This window comes from Xyrauchen texanus, chromosome 9, assembly GCF_025860055.1.
Source record: "Xyrauchen texanus isolate HMW12.3.18 chromosome 9, RBS_HiC_50CHRs, whole genome shotgun sequence".
NCBI lineage: Eukaryota > Metazoa > Chordata > Actinopteri > Cypriniformes > Catostomidae > Xyrauchen > Xyrauchen texanus.
Window position 1 is genome coordinate 36,738,785 of NC_068284.1, and position 21,199 is coordinate 36,759,983.

The following is a 21,199-nucleotide window of genomic DNA, read 5'->3' on the forward strand; positions in this document are numbered from 1 at the left end:
ATGGTATATGCGCATTGTGTTATGTATGTGCGTATGTGTGTATTTGTGTAACTATAGCTCAGTTCCAAAACCTAGTGAGCAGCCTCACTGCATACTGACTACATTCTAAGGGGCAGTTCATGCAGGATGCATTGTTGCTTTAAAAGACAGCTAGACTGAGCTCAACAGACTTGAACAGAAGGTATGTTTATTGGTTCTTTAACTCCCATACACTTTTAAATATATAATTGTATCTCAGTTATAGAAGTAATCTACTGTGTATTAAAACAATTGTATACTTTTATTCGTAGTCTAATAATTAAACTAGACATTATTAAAAAAAAGAAAAAAGACACTGCACTCCTGTGCGAGACACAGTAGAATGTGGCACAATAAAGTAATAAAAGTCTGTCTACCGCTTGTTTACGTACATAGAAAAACAATTATAAAACAGTGCAGATATGATGCAGAAAGTGCTTGGTGTAAATGACCTCCTTGAAGGCAAGCATCATTTTGCTGCCTACCTTTTGGAACAGCCTATGATGCCTTAAAATGCAGTCTTGGTGGGTAGCTCACTAGGTTTTTGAACACAGCTAAAGTCTAAGACCTTACACATGCAGAAGGCTGTTACATTAATGATCTCATATGGGAAGTGAGTTTGTGAGTGTTTCTCAGGTTAATCAGTAGATTAGTACTTGTCCAACTATTGCTGAGGAAGGTGATGAGAGGACGGACGTGTTGCATTCAATTTTTTAACTAACACCTAATTTTCTTAGCTTGGGGTCTGGATTGTATCTTAGGTCATTTGTAAGACAAATTCAGTGCATCCTGGAAAGCAGGAAAATGTTGAGATTACAGGAGATCTGTCTTTCGCTACCTGCCATCCATCACTGCTCGTGCCTACCAAAACAGGTGCTGAGCCCTCCCATCAGCTCTTTTAGACTGTCCTGACTGCCCATCATGAAAACAAAGCTCTCTAATTGGTTCTCAGTGGATTTGCCAGGGTTAATTAACTGCTGTCATTGATGGTGGAAGGCTCTGATGAAGGTCTGTCATGCTGAATAATGGGGCTGCCTGCGAGAGAACCTGAGAGTGTGGCCAGGGTTTAGCCTCCTCTCTTCTCTCCTTCATTCCTGTGTTTCAGCATCCCAGCGATAAAGGATTAATGACAACATTACCATGATTTATTTCTGCGTGGCTTTGTGTAGAATCATCAATCTGTTAAGACATTTTATGTTTTTTTTATTCCTTCCATATAGATTGTAATGGTAAATCTTGTATTTTCTGTCTTTATTTATTTGTGTCTACAGGCAAGCCCGTGATGATTATTACAGAGTACATGGAGAATGGATCTTTGGACACATTCCTAAAGGTGAGAAAGGCAAAATGCCTGTGGCCACACCGATGTTCACATGCCATTTAAAGATACTGCCTTACATTTAATTACCTGCACTCAATAAATGAGCATTGCTCAAAGGTATAAGCCATGTACACCTCCCTGAAAATCTATTACTGAAGGGAAATTAAGCATGGAATGGATGCTTGGAAGGAGACGCATCATGAATTCGGGCAGCACACTGTCCTTTCGCTCCTGTCTATTGTAGAGTGTGCCATGGTTATTGTAGTTTTGCTTTTTGTTTCGTTTTTTGATTCTTTACAAATGTACTTTTTATTTTTGTTTTAGTTAGTTTCAGCAATGAATTGATAGATTAAGTTTAGTCTTTTTTATGGACACTTCTATTTTATATATATATGTATATGTACAAACAGTGCATTCAGAAAGTATTCAGACTTTTAACATTTTGTTATGTTGCAGCCTTATGCTAAAATGCTTTAAATTATTATTTGTTTCACATCAATCTTGATACCTTGATACTTGAATCTCTATACCCCTTAATGAAAAAAGCAAAAACCAGATTTCAAAAGCAAAAACCAGATGACAAAAGCAAAACCAGATCAAAAACCAAACTGTGCAATCTGGGTAGAAGAGCCTTGGTAAGCCAAGAACTCTGGTTGGTTGAGCTCCAGAAATCATGTGTGGATATAGGAGAAACTTGCAGAAAGACAACCATCACTCCAACACGCCACTGATCTGGGCTTTATGGCAGAGTGGCCAGAAGGAAGCCTCTCCTCAGTGCAAGACACATGAAAGCCCGCTTGGAATTGGCAATAAAGCACCTAAAGGACTCTCAGACTGTGATTCAACAAAGATTTAACTGTTTGGCCTCAATTCCAAGAATCATGTCTGTAGGAAACCAGGCACAACTCATTGCCTAAAAAAATGGCTGTCCACCAACAATCCCCATCCAAACTGACCACATAATTGTGATCTGCAGAAAAGCTTGTCACTTCATACCTAAAAAGACTTGAGGCTGTAATCACTGCCAAAGGTGCTTCAACTAAGTACTGACTTAAGGGTCTAAATACTTATGTCAGTGTGATATTTACGTTTTTTATTTGTAATAAATATGCAAAGTTATTAAAAATCAATTTTTTGCCTTGTCATCATGCGGTATGGAGTGTAGATTGATGTGAAATTATTATAATTTTTTAAAGCATTTTAGCATAAATGCCTAAACATACTCTACGCAAATACATAAACGCAGACCCACTTTGATACGCAAACTCAATTTCACACGCCATTGCTTTGTGAAATGTGTCGGCTCAATTCATAACACACTCAATTCATAACACACTCAATTCATAACTCAATGCAAATGGTAATCAGAAGGTCGCTGGTTCGATCCCCACAGCCACCACCATTGTGTCCTTGAGCAAGGCACTTAACTCCAGGTTGCTCCGAGGGGATTGTCCCTGTAATAAGGGCTCTGTAAGTCGCTTTGGATAAAAGCGTCTGCCAAATGCATAAATGCAAATGCAAATACACGCTGCATTCTCAGCGTTGCCACAAGGGGCGCTTGAGTGGATTTTCTTCTTTCTATCAACAACTGTCATGACGGACTCAGGCAGCAATTTGAGTTAAATATTTTCCAAAAATATATATGAAAAATATATATTTTTGTCCCCAGTAAATTCAAATGAACTTGTTTTTTTTCTCTGTGTCTCTCCCCAGTCCTCAACTATTGACTCATCTACCACATTTATGCTACATCCAAAAATGTAGGCAGCTGAACTCAGTAAACTGGTCTCCGAACAGTTTGAAAAGCACTTTATTTTCATCCTGCCTACATATATAGCCTCTGAAGGCAGCAATGTCCTGGTTTCGGATGCAGCACCGATTTTGTGGTCACGCCTAAAAAAATGTATTGCCCTCTTGTGGTCTGAGGTTTGTAACCACCAGAGCAATGCAAGAGCACACGTAAAGTATGCACAATGGGACCACGCATTGGCCATGTGTTGGCCAAGTGCACACATCTGCATCTGCATCTGCGTACTTGCGTGAAGTATTTTTCGGCCTTATGGCTGCAACATATGAAAATATAAAAAAAATTAAGGGGTCTGAATACTTTCTGAATGCACTCTATATACAGTATTATACATGCCATAAAATCAGTCAACATTCTGTAAATAAAAGTTGGGCAAACCCCTCTGGTGTTTTACAGTGAACTTTTTTAATAATAGGATAAAATGGGAAGATTAAATTCATATCAGCTTTATTGGCAAGAGAAACTTAAGTATACATTAAAATGCATTATTAGGCACTATACATACAGAAATAAAAATAATAATAATGCTGAAGTTTATTTTATCTGGCTGCCGTTCAGTCTCTATCGCACATTTTTGTTTTTGACAGTGGTTCCAATGAAAGTGAGCGTTTGCGTGTGTTTTAGGTTTTTGTTTTAATAATTATAGCCAAGGAGAAAGCTGAGGACACAGAATATTTTCTGGGAATATTTACATTTAAAATGGGTTTTGCACAACACCGTTTGAATTTTCAGCGCAATTATCAAATTAACCTGCATCAACCGCTATTTCGCCATCTGCACAAACACAAAACAGATATTTTCAATTATCACTGAAAATAGCAAGATGAATACTACCTGCTGATTATGTAATGTATTTATTTTAGTTTATTTTATGTTTTTTAATTTATTTCTGGTTTTATTTTTTACCCCAAAAATTTAAATCAATAGTTTTGTCTTAGTTTTAATAAACGATAATAACCCTCGTGCATGTGTATGAGCGAAAGTGTGACGAATGTGTCTTGAAGAGAGGCAGGAAGTGAGTGAATGAACTCAGTGGATTTATAATGAAGGGACACTCGGTCAACCCTGCTACCATAATGTCTCCTCCACAATCCTTGATAATTTATTACCTCCTATGTCACCCAGCAGATCGGGCCACAGAATTTTATTACACGCAGCACAGATACGTTTTCCTTTAAGTCAGGACTCTTTTTAATAGCCTACACTTTGAGAAAATGAAAATGAAATCGGACACCCCCACCCGTAATAAAAAATATTGGGGGGTCTGTTTGAGACTTTCGATCTCTCTACAGCATACATAATGAAGCCCATAAATACCCCTTAGCCCACATAAAAAGCTAATATAATTATGTGGTCTGTTTTATGGCTAATAGCTCATCGTTCGGACACCCAGCTACATGTGTTTAATTAGAGCACAGATCAGTTAAGCATCACTTACTAGTACAGAAACAAAACATTCCTCTCTGTCTCTGTATCTATCTCTTTCTCTGCTTTTACTGTAAGTAGTGTGGCTTCTGCCACTAGATTGATAACATCCAGTTGATCAGGCCAGACAATCAATCAATTTCCACATTTCACAAAACACAGCATAATTAACTTACCAACTATATGATGCTTGAAATACAAGTGCATGAGATTTATATTGCTCGGAGGGACAAAGTGGGTTTTTAACTAAATTAGTGTACAGCCCAGATATGGAGATTACGACATCAGCCTAATTGCTCATTGCAGAGATTTTTTGGGGCAAAATGTGTGTCTGGGCTCTCTTGTTTTGCTAGCAGAAACACAAAATCCAGATGGTTTTACACTAATAAATCCCTGTAAACATTATAGAAATTATTGTGGAAAGAGCTGTAAAACCAGAGGTCAGAGTCGTTTGCATAACAAATCAGAGAACTGGTGGCAAAACCATTGGAATTGTGAAAATAGTTTGAAGTGTGAATAATCTTCAGATTAATGGGACATTTCACCCGGTCAAACTGACCTTCAGCATCCAGGAAAAACTGAAGAACCTTTATTTTGAAGAGCTTAAGGTGCCTGTTAATGCCAAATAAAATAACAGATGTAATACATCTGTCCTCTCCTCCTTTCCCAGAAACATGATGGGCAGTTCACGATCATTCAGTTGGTGGGCATGATGCGTGGGATTGCTTCAGGAATGAAGTATCTGTCAGACATGAGCTATGTCCACCGTGACCTGGCAGCACGTAACATCCTGGTCAACAGTAACCTGGTGTGTAAGGTGTCTGACTTCGGACTGTCCAGAGTGCTAGAGGATGATCCTGAAGCTGCATACACCACACGGGTAAATCACATTTCGTGTTTTTATGTTATATTTGATTCTGAAATGGTTTATCTTTGACTTTACAAAAATGGATCAAGAAATAAACTGATTTAAAGTGTATCTTGTTTTTGTTTTATAACATCATGTTTGCATAATGAATCTAAGTATCACTTAGGTTGTAGTTTATTTGATGGTTCTCTTTAATCTCAGTGTTTTCAGCTGGTTTTCACTGCCCTCTCAATCTTTAACGGGTACAGAAAGCTGGTCTTTTTAGCAGGGATAGTTAAAAAATATATAAATGTCTCACATCTATTTAAAAATGTCTTTCATGTCCTATGCAAATGTGATTGTATAAAAAAAAAAAAAAAAAAAAAAAAGGAAAGACAGAGAGAAAAGTACAGAAAAGGTTTTTATGAATGTCAGGGAACAGGAGAGAGTTGACTTTCCTCTAAGGGCCAGTCTTTTTGTCTACCCAGCATGTATTAATTAATTACATCCCTTTCTGACAGGACAACAGCCTCCAAAGCCCCTAAACCCTTTAGCAGTCTCTCTCCCTCTCGCTCCCTTTCCTCTCATCTCGGTAATTAGTGAGCACCCTGTGGATGTGAATGAAGGCCAAGGGCAAAAGTGGGGTGTGTGGCTGTGTGTAGCTGTTGGTGTCCACTCAGGTGGACAAAGCGTAGACTCAGCATGAGAAACTGTTGTCACATGCGAATGGTGGAGAGAAGTGCTTCCACAACCCTGAATAGACCTCTGTAGATTGGTTTTTGATGTGATGTTTGAATATCCCTGTTGGAAAATTCAGCTTAAGATGGTAGCTGTGCTTTGGAACATGGTAGCTTGTTTCTTGCTGGTCATTAGTTGGTCCAAGCTGGTCATTAGCTTGCCTAATATGGTCATAAGCTAGTTACCTGGCTGACCAGCCACCATGTTCCAAAAAACAGCTTGACCACCCTTAAGCTAGTATGACCAGCTAGTAGCTTGTTTTTTCTGGCCTTAGATGGTTTACCAGCTGATGACCAGCTTGATCCAAGCAGAAACCAGCTACCAAGTTCTCTCTGTTGGTTTGATGTTCTTAGCTGGTTTAATCAGGATTTTCAAGCAGGGGTGTGTGTTTGAGTGAGTGAGGCAAAGTTTATATTTAACACAGAGAGGAACTCTTAAAATATAAGTGTCTCTGACATTCAACGCCCCGTTCCCAGACGCTTCAAGTACTGAAATCGCTAGAAGATGAAACCCCTTTAGGCCATGCGAGGCACCCGCTTATGTGCCGTGACTTTATATAATTAAAAAATTGTAAAGATTGCTTTTTGAAATTCTCTTTAAATGATTTTACCCCATGGGCCCTAGTTCGGCTCTTTGGCATGCTCCTCACGCATGTCTATATAGAGTACAGCCAGTTTGTCTTTTGTTTGACTTTGACTGCAGAGATTAACTCCCAATGACTGCAGCTATTTAAAAAGACATTTAGGGAAATATAGACTTCATCATAATGGTGGAAAAGAGAGAAACAAAAACAGCCTCTAGATCTGTATTTTGTGTATCAGTAGCAATACTGCAGCCTGCATGGATGGTGTATTTCTGCCAAAAAAACTAAAAATAATTAAACCAGCCAACATGCTGGTCAGTTTGGTGGTTTCAGTGCATTTTTTTCCCAGGTGTCAGCCTGAGAGACCAGTGGGTCGATCAGCTAAACCAGCTGAGCACCAACTTGTATTAGCTGGAAGACCAGCTAAGACAAGCAAAACAGCATAGTTTGGTTTAAATAAGGAAAACCAGTTAAGGGAGAATAGCTGCTCCAAGTTGGCTCAAGCTGGTTTCCACTGATTGGACTGGTCTGGTTTGATGGTTTTAGAGGAGTTTTGGACATTTTTCAGCTTGTCAGTCTGAGAGACCAGTTAGCCAACCAGCTGGCCATCATAGGTTGGCTTAAAATATTTTTTGTTTGTTTAATAATCTATTTACTTTTTTTTTTTTGTTTAGGGTGGAAAAATTCCCATTCGATGGACAGCTCCAGAGGCTATAGCTTACAGGAAGTTCACCTCAGCGAGTGATGTTTGGAGTTATGGCATCGTCATGTGGGAGGTTATCTCGTATGGAGAGCGGCCTTACTGGGAGATGTCAAATCAAGACGTAAGTATCCTTGAGAAACTTTGAACAAATATGTTCTCGTGTATTGTTTCAATTGAAATCTGCTCCACTGATATCATTACCACTGAAGCTTCTCAGGGGGGCAAAGCCTCATAGCCCCAAGCTGTGTGTCCCTGCAAACATTCAGAAAGTAAAATTGTGATGTCTGTATAGAAAACCGCATGGATGACAAAGGTTTTTTAGCAGCTTAATAAAACGAGAGCTGTCCAGCTGTTCCTCTCTTTTATACAAGCCAGTTAAAACACTTCAATCACCATGGCTGTATTATGCTAACCATTTTTGACTTCTGCCTTTATTACCATGAGAGGAAATGTCAGAGAAATCTTAAAGTTTCAGGGCATCTATGTAAATTATAAAGATTTAAAGCCTCTGAAACAAAGAAATCAGTGTTAAAGAGCAAAGTTCTCTTGTCTAAAGTAAAAATAGTCCATTTGATTTAAGAGTTACAAGTGGCGGAGAACAGGAGCTGCTTTAACCATAGAGTTGAGTTATATTCATATATGAATTGTGTTGTACTATTGATTGCATTCCGGTCAGCTGTAACATGATTTTTAGTTATTGGGCTCAAAGATACAGGCAATGCAATAGACAATCCCAGTAAAAGTATAGCAATTTTCATTCATCCAAAATAATATAGAAATCTCAATCTCAAAATCTCAAAAAAAAACCATCATGACCATCTTAAATGACCAATTATAACCTTTACAATTATGTTTTGGACAATTTCATGTTGGTTTAGGCTGGTCGCCTATCTGACCTACATAGGTCAAAGTGGTTTACTTTCAATAACAACAATAACAACAGTACTGGCCATCTAAAACCATTTTGGATTTTAAGCTCTTTATTTTAGCTAGGGGGTTTGGCTTATTGGTTAAATACATGATCTTACAACAAAGGTTGTTGGTTCAAACTTCAAAGAAACCAGCATTGTGTAAATTAGAAAGACACTTAAAAATGATACTGTATATTGCTTTGGTAAACAAAACGTTTATTAAATGAAAAATAATACGAATGCATCTGTTTCCAGGTCATAAAAGCTATAGATGAGGGTTACAGGCTGCCAGCTCCGATGGACTGCCCTGTGGTTCTCCATCAACTGATGCTGGACTGCTGGGAGAAGAGCAGAAGTGATCGACCCAAATTTGGTCAGATCGTCAACACCCTCGACAAACTGATTCGCAACCCCAACAGCCTGAAAGAGCTGGCCAACAGCTCAGTGTGGTGAGGAACCAATATGAACTTTTACTTCCCTGCTGAAAAGACAACCATAGCTGGATGCAAGCATATTTTTTGTTTTGGATGTTGAGGGCCCATCAAGCTTCTTAACTAGCTAAACCAGCAAGCCTACCCATGGTAAACCAGCTTCATCAGATAAGTTAAGCTTGTTAACAGCATGGCTATGCTGGTCCACCAGCTAGAACAGTGTCAAACCAGCACTTACCAGCATAAATCAAATCAGACCAGTATGGAAATTCATGCTGGACTACAGGCCAAAGTATGCATAATTTTTAAATCTCTTACACAGTGTGCGTGGTGCAAATTTAGTTATCAGAACAGCACATAAAGTACATACTGTCTGCATGCATCCGAGTTTTTCTAGACACGCAAATAGTCTAGACAATGGCAGGCATCTGCGACTGTAAAAAAGAGTATCACAAAACAGTCGTAGTGCACATGCATCAAATGTATGGGCTTGTGGTCAAAAGAGTATATTTTGAAAGGGTAAATCACAAGATAGAACAGCAAATTAAGTGCACCCCAGCCTTAAGTCAGTCTCACAGCAATTTCACAGCATTTTATTATTTTTCTACATGTAAACTAGTGGAAACGCACTATGTTCACAGAGGTCTAGCACTAGGGATAGCACAAGGTTAAAACAAAAGTTTTACTTTTAAACTGATGTACTACTGATAAAACCATTTAAAAGTCACATAAGCAAATCCTTAACATCTCAAATAAAGCCGAAGAAAATCCAATGAGCTTTGTCTGCCCCATAAACTCTAAAATCTTTAATTTAATATGAAACATCAAGCCAATGAACTACTTATTGTCTTATATAACCAAACCTAGTGGAACTGATCCTTTTCCAGCAACCATCCATCTTCCAGCTTTGTAAAAACACTTAGACGTTGTCATATAGATAGCCTGAACCCCTATTGTAAAACCTGACATGAAATAGACCGCAGACTCCCTCCTTCACCTGCAGTTTATCAGGAAAGCTGGAGAGGAGGTGGCAAAGTTCAGATTACAGCAGTAAAGCCACTGAGTCAGAGCCCTTCATGAGATATATACGCTTTCTACTCCCTATCACAGTCTCTCTGATTATAGCCCAAGCTGCCAGTCATTTTATCCCTCAGTATCCAGAGGAAGAACATAGAACGAAAGAGGGTGTTGAATACATCCCAGCTCTGGAGATTGAATTGACCTCCAGATTTCACTCAAACGGTTCTGTCACTCACAGGAGTGTGGACCTGACTCGCCTGTCACGATGGACAAAAGGCAACACAAAAGCTTTTAACTTGAGCTGGAGCTCCCTATGATTAGTTCCCTTTTCATTTAGACTATTCCTTCATATGATATTGACTACAAATGTGACTTGCTCTGTGTTTTAGTGCACTTTGACCTTCTTTTTATTAAGAAACACATTTTGGTTTATGCACTAAAGTAAAAAGGGAAATCTCAGCTTTTTATGCACTTTCTGTTTTTAATTATTCAGTTTTTGCTCTAAACTATTGCCAAAATAAAATAATTTAAAGGTTAGTTTAATTTTACTTAAGTGCATAAAACTTAAAATGTGTTTCTAGGTCAACGTGACTCAAAATAATGTAAAATGTTCCAAATGTCCTTGGATCAACATTCTTTGTTAGTCCTGCAAAATTCTATTCAAATAATCATAGCCTTAAACCTATCCTACTTCTTATTCTAAATCTATACCAATCTGTAAAATCAGATGGAAATGAGTTTTATAAGAATAGGCTGAAGCCTAAGGCTATATCCAAATTGGGGAAATGATTTTAAGCATATACTATAGATTCCAAAGCCGATTTGTGATCCAAGACAATCTTTTCCAGTTCTGTTATCAATACTTTAGTAATGAAACAAAGCACAAATTGTACTAATTTAATTTCCTTTCCAGGGAAGACCCCACCACCCCAGAATTCAGCGTGAGTACGGTGGATGAATGGCTAGACAGCATCAGAATGGGCCAATACAAAGAGAACTTTGCCACTGCAGGATATGTTTCTCTAGACTCCATACTGTACATCAGCTTGTGGTAAGACTGGATTCTGCTTGGCTTTGTGCATCATAAATATTTAAAATAAAAGCATCAGTTATCAAATTAAAAAAGAAAAAAACTGTTTTATATACAATACATTACATACATTCCCAGCCTCAATGTGTTTCATTTGACTTTACCCTGATAACATATGAGCACTTTTATTTAATTAGCACACAATCACACATGAAACTTGCCAAATTTGATGTCCAAAAATGTGCAGTAGTGTAGTATTTTTGTCTTTATTAAGGTCCCTGGGTTTGTTTTGACACCATGTCTGAAACCAGGTTAGACCCTGTATAGCAAAAAGCCCTTAATCCTGTCTCTACAATGTTAAAGGTTTGTCTAACCAGAGCCTCTTGAACTGAGATCACATTGTTTAAATGAAATTTAATTTGCATGCATATAGCGAAGCCAAAATACAATGTCAATGCATGTGTATGTGGGGTCACACAAGGTTTATCATCAAATATATTCTGATTGGCTGCAATTTTGTTGCTTCTCACAGTATTTTGCTTTCAGTGAGAACAAAATAATAACTTGACACTAGAAAATCATTGTTTACTGTGATTTCGTTTTTAGATATGTTAATACATTTAAATCTATGTTCTCTTGTTTGAAGCTTTCATAGCCTAACAAAAAGTCAACTGTATGCAGTACTATAACATTACAAACTATTTTTGTCCTAATGACCCCAGCCAAGTGTTGTTCAACAAGACCCCCCCTTGTGCCGCCAAAACAGCGCCAACTTGCATATTAGAATAGCATTCTGAAATGCAATTTTTCTCACCACAATTGTACAGAGCGGTTATCTGATTTACCATAGACTTTGTTAGTTCGAACGAGTCTGGCCATTCTCTTTTGACCTCTCTCATCAACAAGGCATTGACCTTAGCCAAATACATTTAAACTACATTTACATGAAACTATATATTTACATTTAATCGTAGAAAACATTCCCTGTTTAGGTCAGTTAGGATCACTACTTTATTTTAAGAATGTGAAATGTCAGAATAATAGTAGAGAGAATTATTTATTTCAGCTTTTATTTCTTTCATCACATTACCAGTGGGTCAGAATTTTTATTAGTATTTGGTAGCATTCCCTTAGAATTGTTTAAATTGGATCAAACTTTTTGGGTAGCCTTCTACAAGCTTCTCGCAATAATTTGCTGGAATTTTGGCCCATTCGTCCAGACAGAACTGGTTTGAAGGCCTTCGTGCTAACACATGCTAGCACATGCATTTCTGCCCACAAATTTTCTATTAGATTGAGGTCAGAGCTTTGTGATAGCCACTCCAATACCTTGACTTTGTTGTCCTTAAGCCATTTTGCCACAACTTTGGAGGTATGCTTGGGGTCATTGTCCATTTGGAAGTCCCATTTGCGACCAAGCTTTAACTTCCTGGCTGATGTCTTGAGATGTTGCTTCAATATATCCACATAATTTTCCTTCCTCATGATGCCATCTATTTTGTGAAGTGCACCAGTCCATCCAGCAGTAGCACCAACTTCAACTGTATCATCTTTCAAACAATCAGTCCGTCCGTCCGTTCATCCATCTATCTATCTATATATATATATTTTTTTTTCTTCCAGTCATTTGGTTTCCATTTTTGTCACATTGCACTGTCTACTTCGCCTGCAGTGAAATCTTATTGGTGCAAAATCCTCCTCATAGTTGTATATTAAATATGAAATATATTCTGATTGGCTGCAATATTGTCATTTTGAACAGTATTTGGCATTCAGTGACAAAAATCTTTAGAAATATCTTAAAACTCTTTGTTTTAAGGATAGTTAAGTTGAGTCATGATCATTATTTTAAAAATATTTTTCTCTTGATTGGTGCTTTATTAATCAAACTAGTCAACTGCATGCAGCACTACAATTTCAGGATAATGTCTTAAAACATATATTTTCTGTCTCTTTTTCCTTCAGTGAGTTAAGCAAGATGGACGTCACTCTGGTCGGGCACCAAAAGAAGATTCTCTCCAGTGTCCAGAATTTGCACGCACATGGGACGCATGTGCAGGTATAACAAGCCTTCTCCAGCGCCTGCCACAGCCTGAGAGCATACAGACTGAAAGAGTTAACCACTCCCAGAATAGTTCCTATCAGCAGCTTCACCTTTCACTTCTCACCCTGGATGTTTCCACATACAATCCCTTGTCAGCACTCCGGCTTCCGTCCATGCATGTCCGAGCTTCCTCTAAGCTGAGGGACACAGACTAATTTACAATCCACAAGGCCAAGGCATATCAGATATGACGTACAGTTATTAAACAATAATAAATGTAAATCATTTGAGAAAATTCACAGCTCGTGTATAGTCATTTTAGTTTCAACAATTGCATTTCATATGAGACATATTTTGCATTTCAGAGGTTGGAATGTTACTCAGATTAAAAGAACATCCAAATTTGGGACTTGAGAATGGAGTATTAGAATCTTCCTTAAACATCATCTATGAGCCACCGTAAAATAACATAAGATGTTCTTAGTATATTTTGTCAAATTTGAGGCAATGTTTGGACTGATGGCTTCTTACCAGAGTGCAGCATCCAGTATTCTCCAATGCACCAGCTGATGGACACATTGCTTCGATCAATTGGAGACTGCAGAGGAGACGTCTGAGGCTATGTCTGCTGACAACAGCAAAGGCAAGCGAGGGATTGCAAGATAAAAGCATCGCTTTTTTATTCTAGTAAGCTGAAAAATAGCTGCTCCTCACTCATTGTAGTGTTTCCTGTGTTGCTTTGAATAATAAGCTTTTCAAACACATGTCCAGATATGTCTTAAAGTAAAATAAAACTAGAAATTGTATTTCTGTCAATTTGCTGAACAGATACCAGATGTATTCATGACAAATCTTGTATTACTGCAGTCCAGTGTTTGGTTTACTGGGACGGAAAATTAGATTGTGTACAAGTCATTACGAAGTAGTAGCGATATTCATGTGTGCGTTGTCTTGATAAACATGATGCACTATGTTCACATCGTCCTTATGTTTACACTTGTGTAACTAGTGCGTGAAAACCACATCATATACTATTGTACTATAGTGTATAAAATGTACAGTGTTGGTTTAAAAAAAGAAAACAAAAGCGAAAAAAACTAAAACTAGAATGTTTGTAATGATGTACTTTATTTAGTATGAAGAGGTAAAAGCGGGCGCGTGGTGTTATCAACGTCATTTGCCGATGTGCGATAATAACCGATCTCTGGAATGTAGCATGGATTCTAAGCTTCATCTTTTGATTGACAGTTGACAGTGACTGCAGTTTTTTCACTCAAGTGGTGTCGTTAGCTGCTTGACTTTAGATGCCTTATTAACTGTGCAGTTATCTCTCTTTTTTTATCCTGCCCCCTAGAGGCAATATCATGAAGTATAATGTACATAGTATTTATCATTGCGTCACTTAGAAACTCAAGCTCGATATTAAAGCCCAGCTCAATATGTTGGTTTAGTCTGCTGTTTTTAGAAGTATAGAAACGCGTTCGATCTGCTGCTTTCTTACAGGAAGTACGTATAGGGAGAGAGAGACTTTCGTGAATCTATTGGACTGAACAAAATTAGTCATGCTAACTTTATTGAAATTGATTTGCTGCACTGTATATTTTTGTACTAGTGAGGTTTTTCTGTAAAGTAGAAGTCTACCTGTTTTATTTAAATATATACATAAGACATAAATACTAGAAATTATGGTACAGAGAGATAATCATACAAGCTGTTGTCTTTTAAGTCAAGATTCCCCAATGTCTTTTCAAACTGTTATTTCATTTATATCATGATTGTGTTTCAATGGTTGAGCACAGCACTGTAACTAGTCGCTTAGCCCATCTGGAATCTGCACTTCTTCACATTTTTCTGTGTTAATTGTGGGGGAAAATCTGTGGAATTTTGCAGATTGATTGTAAATATGGTAAAACTAAGAGCTCTGCAGTTAAAAGGAATGTATTTAAAACCCTTTCATAATGCTATTATAATGAGTTTGATTGATAAAATCTTTTTTTCTTCTACAGAAATCTGTCTAATTCTGAAGTCGTACATTCCATATGGGCTTATTAAGTGCACACAACCACAGTTCCTTCCTTCAAGTGTACATTTCTGTAATTTTTTGTGTGCTAAAGGAGAATTCATCATCATCTATGTCATTCATTAGAGTATGCATAACTGCATAATTTACATAAATTGGTAAAATTCCTGAAACAGCATATGCAAGGGCAATGCTTTTGGACCTCAATGACTTAAGGCCTATTAAGTTTCCCTAATTAAAGCAGCAACAACAAATAATTACGTTTAAAATGAACTGGATTCACTAATGCAAATTCTACAACTACAGCAATTGTTTTAGTTTTATTCATGCATATTTTAAGAGATAAAAGCAAATTCCTTAAACAAGTGATTATACATTGCAATGAATTCATTGGTTGCATCCTGAGATTTGTTAATGAATCTAAAATACTCAACCTGTGTTTTCAAAAACACCATGCATTAATAATTTTATGAATCTCGTTTTAAATCCCAAATTAAATTCTATCTATGTTGATGTGCAAAATTGGCTGCATGAACGAGATACATTTTTGAAGATACACATGTTCCAATTGAAACTGTAATAAAAACAAATGATGATGATGATGATGATGATGATGGCAATTAATAACCATCAATAAAATGTAAGCTGCAATCTTTACTGCTGCAACACTAATAAAAAACCATGCCAAATATCAAATACAGCAAATTTAAAATATGTCTATATACTGTATATGCTCACCAAATGATTTAGACAGATGGTTGTGTGACTAAACAGTGTTAGTGGCTGGATATGGAATGTTGTAAATATGATAGATCAATGACGTGCACAGAACGGGGGCAGCAGGGGCCCTGCCCCTTTGTTCACAAATTTAATGGTTTAATGGTTTTCAATCCTGAAATTGCCCTTTTGGTCATCCAGAAAAAGGGGAGAAATTTAAAGAATAAAATTAAAATAGTTAAATAAAACAAAAATTAAAATCTTGTTATAATCTCACAATAACAGTAATGTGTTATTATGAGATTTCTTTGTAAATCGCTGGCTAAATGCGTGCTACAGCAGATCGGGGGCAGATTCCAATCACAGGTGATCCTCCCTATGCCCTATGCTCACTCCGAACTGCAGAGCCATTGAAGAGGGTAATCTGAAGGAAACATGGCATTACTGTATGAATGTACCCTTCACTAACAGACTTGTGGAAGGACCCTCCGAGAAAAGATTAATTTTCTCACTTTTGTTTTGAACGAGCTTTCGTGTGGACATCCCATAGGAGTGTTCTTCATGGAAGCAAAAAATGCAGTTTTGAATTAACCCCAGAATATAAAAATGCCATTCCACCTAGGGGGGCACCATCATACCCTAGGGGGAACCAGAAACGTCACCACAGTCGATCGCCTCACGCTCACACTTTCACATTGCGCCTTCGCACCAGGCACCACATTACCAGTGTAATGCAATGGTACTGAATGATTGATCATGTTCATATTTCATGATACAGTCATGGTACTACAAGGTACTTAAAAAAACATCATGGTTTTACTACGACACATGTCATAAACATGGGGTTATCACAGACCATGTCTGAAAATAAATAAACAAGTGTATTACCATGGTGCTTTTTGTGAGAAATATAACACATAATAATTTGTGATAAAGGGGAAAATATATGTACAGTATATACTGTATATACAAGAAAATGGTTAAATACTCAATAAGTAAAAAATGTGTTAAGTATTCATAATAACTACTCATTAAAAAAACTAAAAACTCAGTGCCCTTTTTTGTCCTTCCGCCCCTGTCCCTGCTAAGGTCTGTGCACGTCACTGTGATAGAAGATGATAGATGAATCTTGCTTATAAATTGTCTATCAAGTTGTTGTCTTTTTTTTTCTGCCCTGGCTCTGTACATGTGTTTGGGCTTGTCCATTGTGAGATGATCTCTGTTCTTTTGTATGCTACAGTATATGCCCATCTCTCCACACACTTCAGGTTTATATGAGCTCGCAAAGAAGGGATGGTCAAATTGAGATTCTTCATGTCGCTGTAATAAATGCTAATATTTTTAATTTCTCACCTGAAGCTTTGGCATTTCTTTTCCTTTTTGTCAATGAATATACAAACGGTTCTTAATTGTTAATCAGAGACTCCACAGGACACAAATATGTCTACACCAAAACTTCAAGACAAGGGGTGTAAGAATGCATTGATGCACTGCAATGCATCAGTTACAGAATTTTAGCAATATTGGTTTTAAATACTATAATACCCAAAACATTTTGGGTAATTTCTTATCCAGAAGAATATTTGCAGTATTATTTGTATTTATTTATTTTTCAGTTTATTAAAAAAAAAAAATACAACAAATCCAGACCCTCAATATACAGTGCATCAGGAAAGTATTCACAGCGCTTCACTTTTTCCACATTTTATGTTACAGCTTTATTCCAAAATTGATTAACTTCAATATTTTCCTCAAAATTCTACAAACAATACCCCATAATGACAACATGAAAGAAGTTTGTTTGAAATATTTGCAAATTTATTATCCTTTTTAGGAAACTAATGAATTCAATAAATTTTGGAATAAGGTTGTAACATAACAAAATGTGGAAAAAGCGAAGTGCTGTGAATACTTGACGGATGCACTCTACTTCCAGGTGTAAATTGTCCCTCCACTTACATTCATGTCTTCAGCATAGATAGATAGATAGATAGATAGATAGATAGACAGACAGACAGACAGACAGACAGACAGACAGACAGATAGATAGATAGATAGATGGATAGATGGATGGAGGGAGGGGAGGGTTGGGGAGTAACAGAATACATGTAACAGGATTATTTATTTAAAATATAAAATATAAGTAACTGTATTCCACTACAGTTACAATTTAAATCATTGTTATTTAAAAAAAAGTATTTTGATTACTGAAGAGATTACATTCAAAAAGTATTTTGATTACTGAAGAGATTACGTTGTATTTTTTTTGTAATTTGTTTAATTTAATATTTATTCCTTTCAGATGGAAAAATATATACATATAAATGATGCGATCCGAAGAGCATTTGAGCAGCAGTGAAACACTTTCTTATGATGTGTTTTCATACTAGCACACAGAGAAATAAGTTTGAAGTAAGTTTTGAGCAGAAGAAATAGAGATAAACCTTGTGTAAATTGTCAGCTTTACACTAAGCTAAAATGTTATTTCTAACCATTTTACATGCACATATTACCAGGCACTGTCATATTTTTATCAAGAAAATTCACATTGGAACATAATAATTTTTTTCTAGTAAGGCCTTTATATTAGGGCAAAAATCATATTCTTGATAATAATTTTTGCATTGTGTTCATGTAAAAAAAATATCTAGAAATCCTTAAAACAAGATCAGTTTGATTGATCTTGTTTTTAGAAACAACACTGCATAAGATATTTAGGTTTTTCAGAGAATGTATTTTTACAGAGTTTTTATAGTCAAAACAAGTGAAAAAAAAAATCTACTAGTGCTGACGAAGTAATCCAACGTATTTTGAATACATTACTGACCTTGAGTAATCTAACGTAATACGTTGCAAATTAAATTTTACAGCATGTATTCTGTAATCTGTATTGGAATACATTTCAAAAGTAACCCTCCCAACCCTGCCTGTAGGTGGCACAGATTTGCGAATGTTTACAGGTCTTGTAACATGAATGCAGACGTGATGGTTATTGATGGAAAGTTCAGATTCTAAGCCTTCAAACGAAACCCCATATGCCTAATTTTGAATCAAAAGTCAAATAAAACTGCCATAACAACATAGCAAACCCAGTAAAGCTTCTTAATCAGGCTATGTGAATCATATATAAAAAAGAATATTTTGATTTATGAACTAATTTATTTTGTAGTTAGTTCTTGACATCTTAAGCAAAACAGGCCCCTTTTTGACCTGTGCCATAGACGGATTTCATATTCTCTGGAGAGAGAGTGGGTCAGAGAGGGTCAGCTTTTAAAAGCACTCCTATCTCTCTTCTCACTCCATGTTATGGCCATTACAACCAATCCCCACTCTCTTTTTCTCCCCTTTGTCCTTCTCTGTGTTACCCTTCGCACACACATCATATAGAGAACATAGTCATTTTTCAGCCATAATTAGTATGGCAAGCGGATGGATTTATGGGCAGCCTGCTGGGCAACAATCATATGATCAGCAGGCAAGACAGTACAGATGAACATTACGGACTGTTTTTCAAACAAATAATATTGTGTTACAGAAGTTCAAACAGCAAACAGATCATCACTAACAGTACAGTTTTTCCATAGCGGGCCCTGATGTATCGTTATGTGTTAGGCTGAGAACAAGAAAAAACATTTTCATCACAGCAACAGAGGTAGTTTTTCCTTTTAATGAGTATTACATGGGTTTTGGTGCTCCCATTACACAATGATAAAACATGGAGAGTCTTTAGTGTTCTACAAGACAAATCACATGGGTGGAAGTTTTCTTGTTAAGCAAAGAAGTATGAAAGGTATTATTAGCTGCAGTGTTTGTTTATTTTATGCGTCAGTGTGAGAGTGTGCAGGGGGTGTATTTAGGGCCCATATTGAGTGTGTGTGGCAAACGTTCAGGGCCATTTTTAAAAAGCAGGCCAGCAGGCCAGGGGTCAGTTTTCCAACGTTGCTGGCCGAAGTCTCCAGAGGTCTGAGCAGATCTATAGCTAACCATGCAGGCACGGGCTCCTGTGGTCTATTAATGCCTACTGCACTCACATTAAGAGACACCTAAGCCCCTCTCTGACAGAATGACTGAGAGGGGTAATTAGTCTAAACACCCTTGAGACTCGCTAGCGTGTGTTAGAGAGAGTGTGTGTGAGCGAGTAAAAGTGAATTTGTCTTGTTTGTGTGTTTCTGCATTTGTTCACAGAGTGAACAGGAATTTGAAGTGCGTGAGCGTTCCACACTGCAAAAAAGAAAACAAAATTGGTTTCCAATAACAATATCTAAACATCCTTAAAACATTTGTACATTTACTTGAGAGCCAAAACTGACATAAGATTTTAGATCTTGTTTTTATAAAAAATTAACAAAATGTAGAGAATTATAGGGCTAGGTGTTTATTCAGATTTCCTGATTCGATCTGATTATGATTCTTAAGCTTTCGATTCAACTCCAATTCAATTGGGTATATTTCAGATATTTACATTTTACATTTATGCATGTGGCAGACGCTTTTATCCAAAGCGACTTACAGTGCACTTATTACAGGGACAGTCCCCCCTGGAGCAACCTGGAGTTAAGTGCCTTGCTCAAGGACCCAACAGTGGCATCTTGGTGGTGCTGGGGCTTGAACCCCCAACCTTCTGGTTAGTAACCCTGAGCCTGAAGCACTGAGCCACCACTGCCCCTATAAAATTGAGATATAATGTCAATTTTGCAGAAATTCTAATTAAATGCTATTTTTTAAACGGGGAACCTTCTAATTTGATTCAACATTGGTCACATTTTAGCTTTTTAAAAATATATTCCATCAATAAATATGATGTCTTGAAAATCCACATATTATTTTGCATATACAAACACTGCAGTACATCAAGCATGATTTGCACTATTTTGAAGTATTTAGAGTAGCAACTAACACCCTGAAGGCATTTTCATATTTAAATGGCTGTGATGAGGAAGAGGGCGTGGCTGGGCCGTGAGGGTGCATGGCTGGCGCTGAATCGCCTGATCAGCGGGAGAGCGAGATAAAGGTGAGTCAGAGGTGGCAGTTCTAGAGAGAGACGCACACGGCCGCACTGCATGTGTGTCCTTATGTTTTATGTTGTTTTAAGGTCATTTATATCATTAACATTTATGTTGACTCTTCAGCCACTTCCCACCTCCTCCTTGCTCATCTTTATGCTGTTACAATGGCATATCCAAAAGTAAGACCTTATAACTAAAAAACAAACAAAAAAAAAAACTATAGCAAAGACAGTTTATTGCATGTTGTCAATTCATATGAAACCTTTGCAAATTTGAGGAATATATATATTAGGATCGCACAGAGACTCGTGTTTTAACACTGCTGACAAAACATAAAAGATGAGCACCAAAAATACACTTCAAGTTAATAATTCATGATTGACATTATACCTTTTAGGCAGCAAGAATGAAAAGTAACCAAATTAATTTAGGTGTTAATTTAAAAATTTTTGATAACAGAATTTGCAAAGCTAATTTTATAGCAATCCAAAGTTATAGCATTTGAAACCATGTTGGGTATTGTGGCCTTTTATTTATCAAAGTGTCAAAAAAACCTCTCCAAGCGAGTATTCAGGTGT

At 37.0% G+C, this 21,199-nt stretch overlaps 1 protein-coding gene across 1 annotated transcript in view; it reads left to right on the plus strand.

Moving 5' to 3' along the window:
• The window catches only part of LOC127648702 (ephrin type-A receptor 3-like), a 182,179-nt gene extending 165,219 nt beyond the window's left edge, over positions 1 to 16,960 (plus strand). The window contains exons 12-17 of the mRNA XM_052133423.1: positions 1,290 to 1,351; positions 5,242 to 5,451; positions 7,414 to 7,563; positions 8,609 to 8,802; positions 10,718 to 10,855; positions 12,800 to 16,960. Coding sequence (XP_051989383.1) covers positions 1,290 to 1,351; positions 5,242 to 5,451; positions 7,414 to 7,563; positions 8,609 to 8,802; positions 10,718 to 10,855; positions 12,800 to 12,899 — 854 coding nt within the window. The 3' untranslated portion in view covers positions 12,900 to 16,960. The remainder of the gene's footprint in view (positions 1 to 1,289; positions 1,352 to 5,241; positions 5,452 to 7,413; positions 7,564 to 8,608; positions 8,803 to 10,717; positions 10,856 to 12,799) is intronic.
• Positions 16,961 to 21,199: the final 4,239 nt, after the last annotated feature.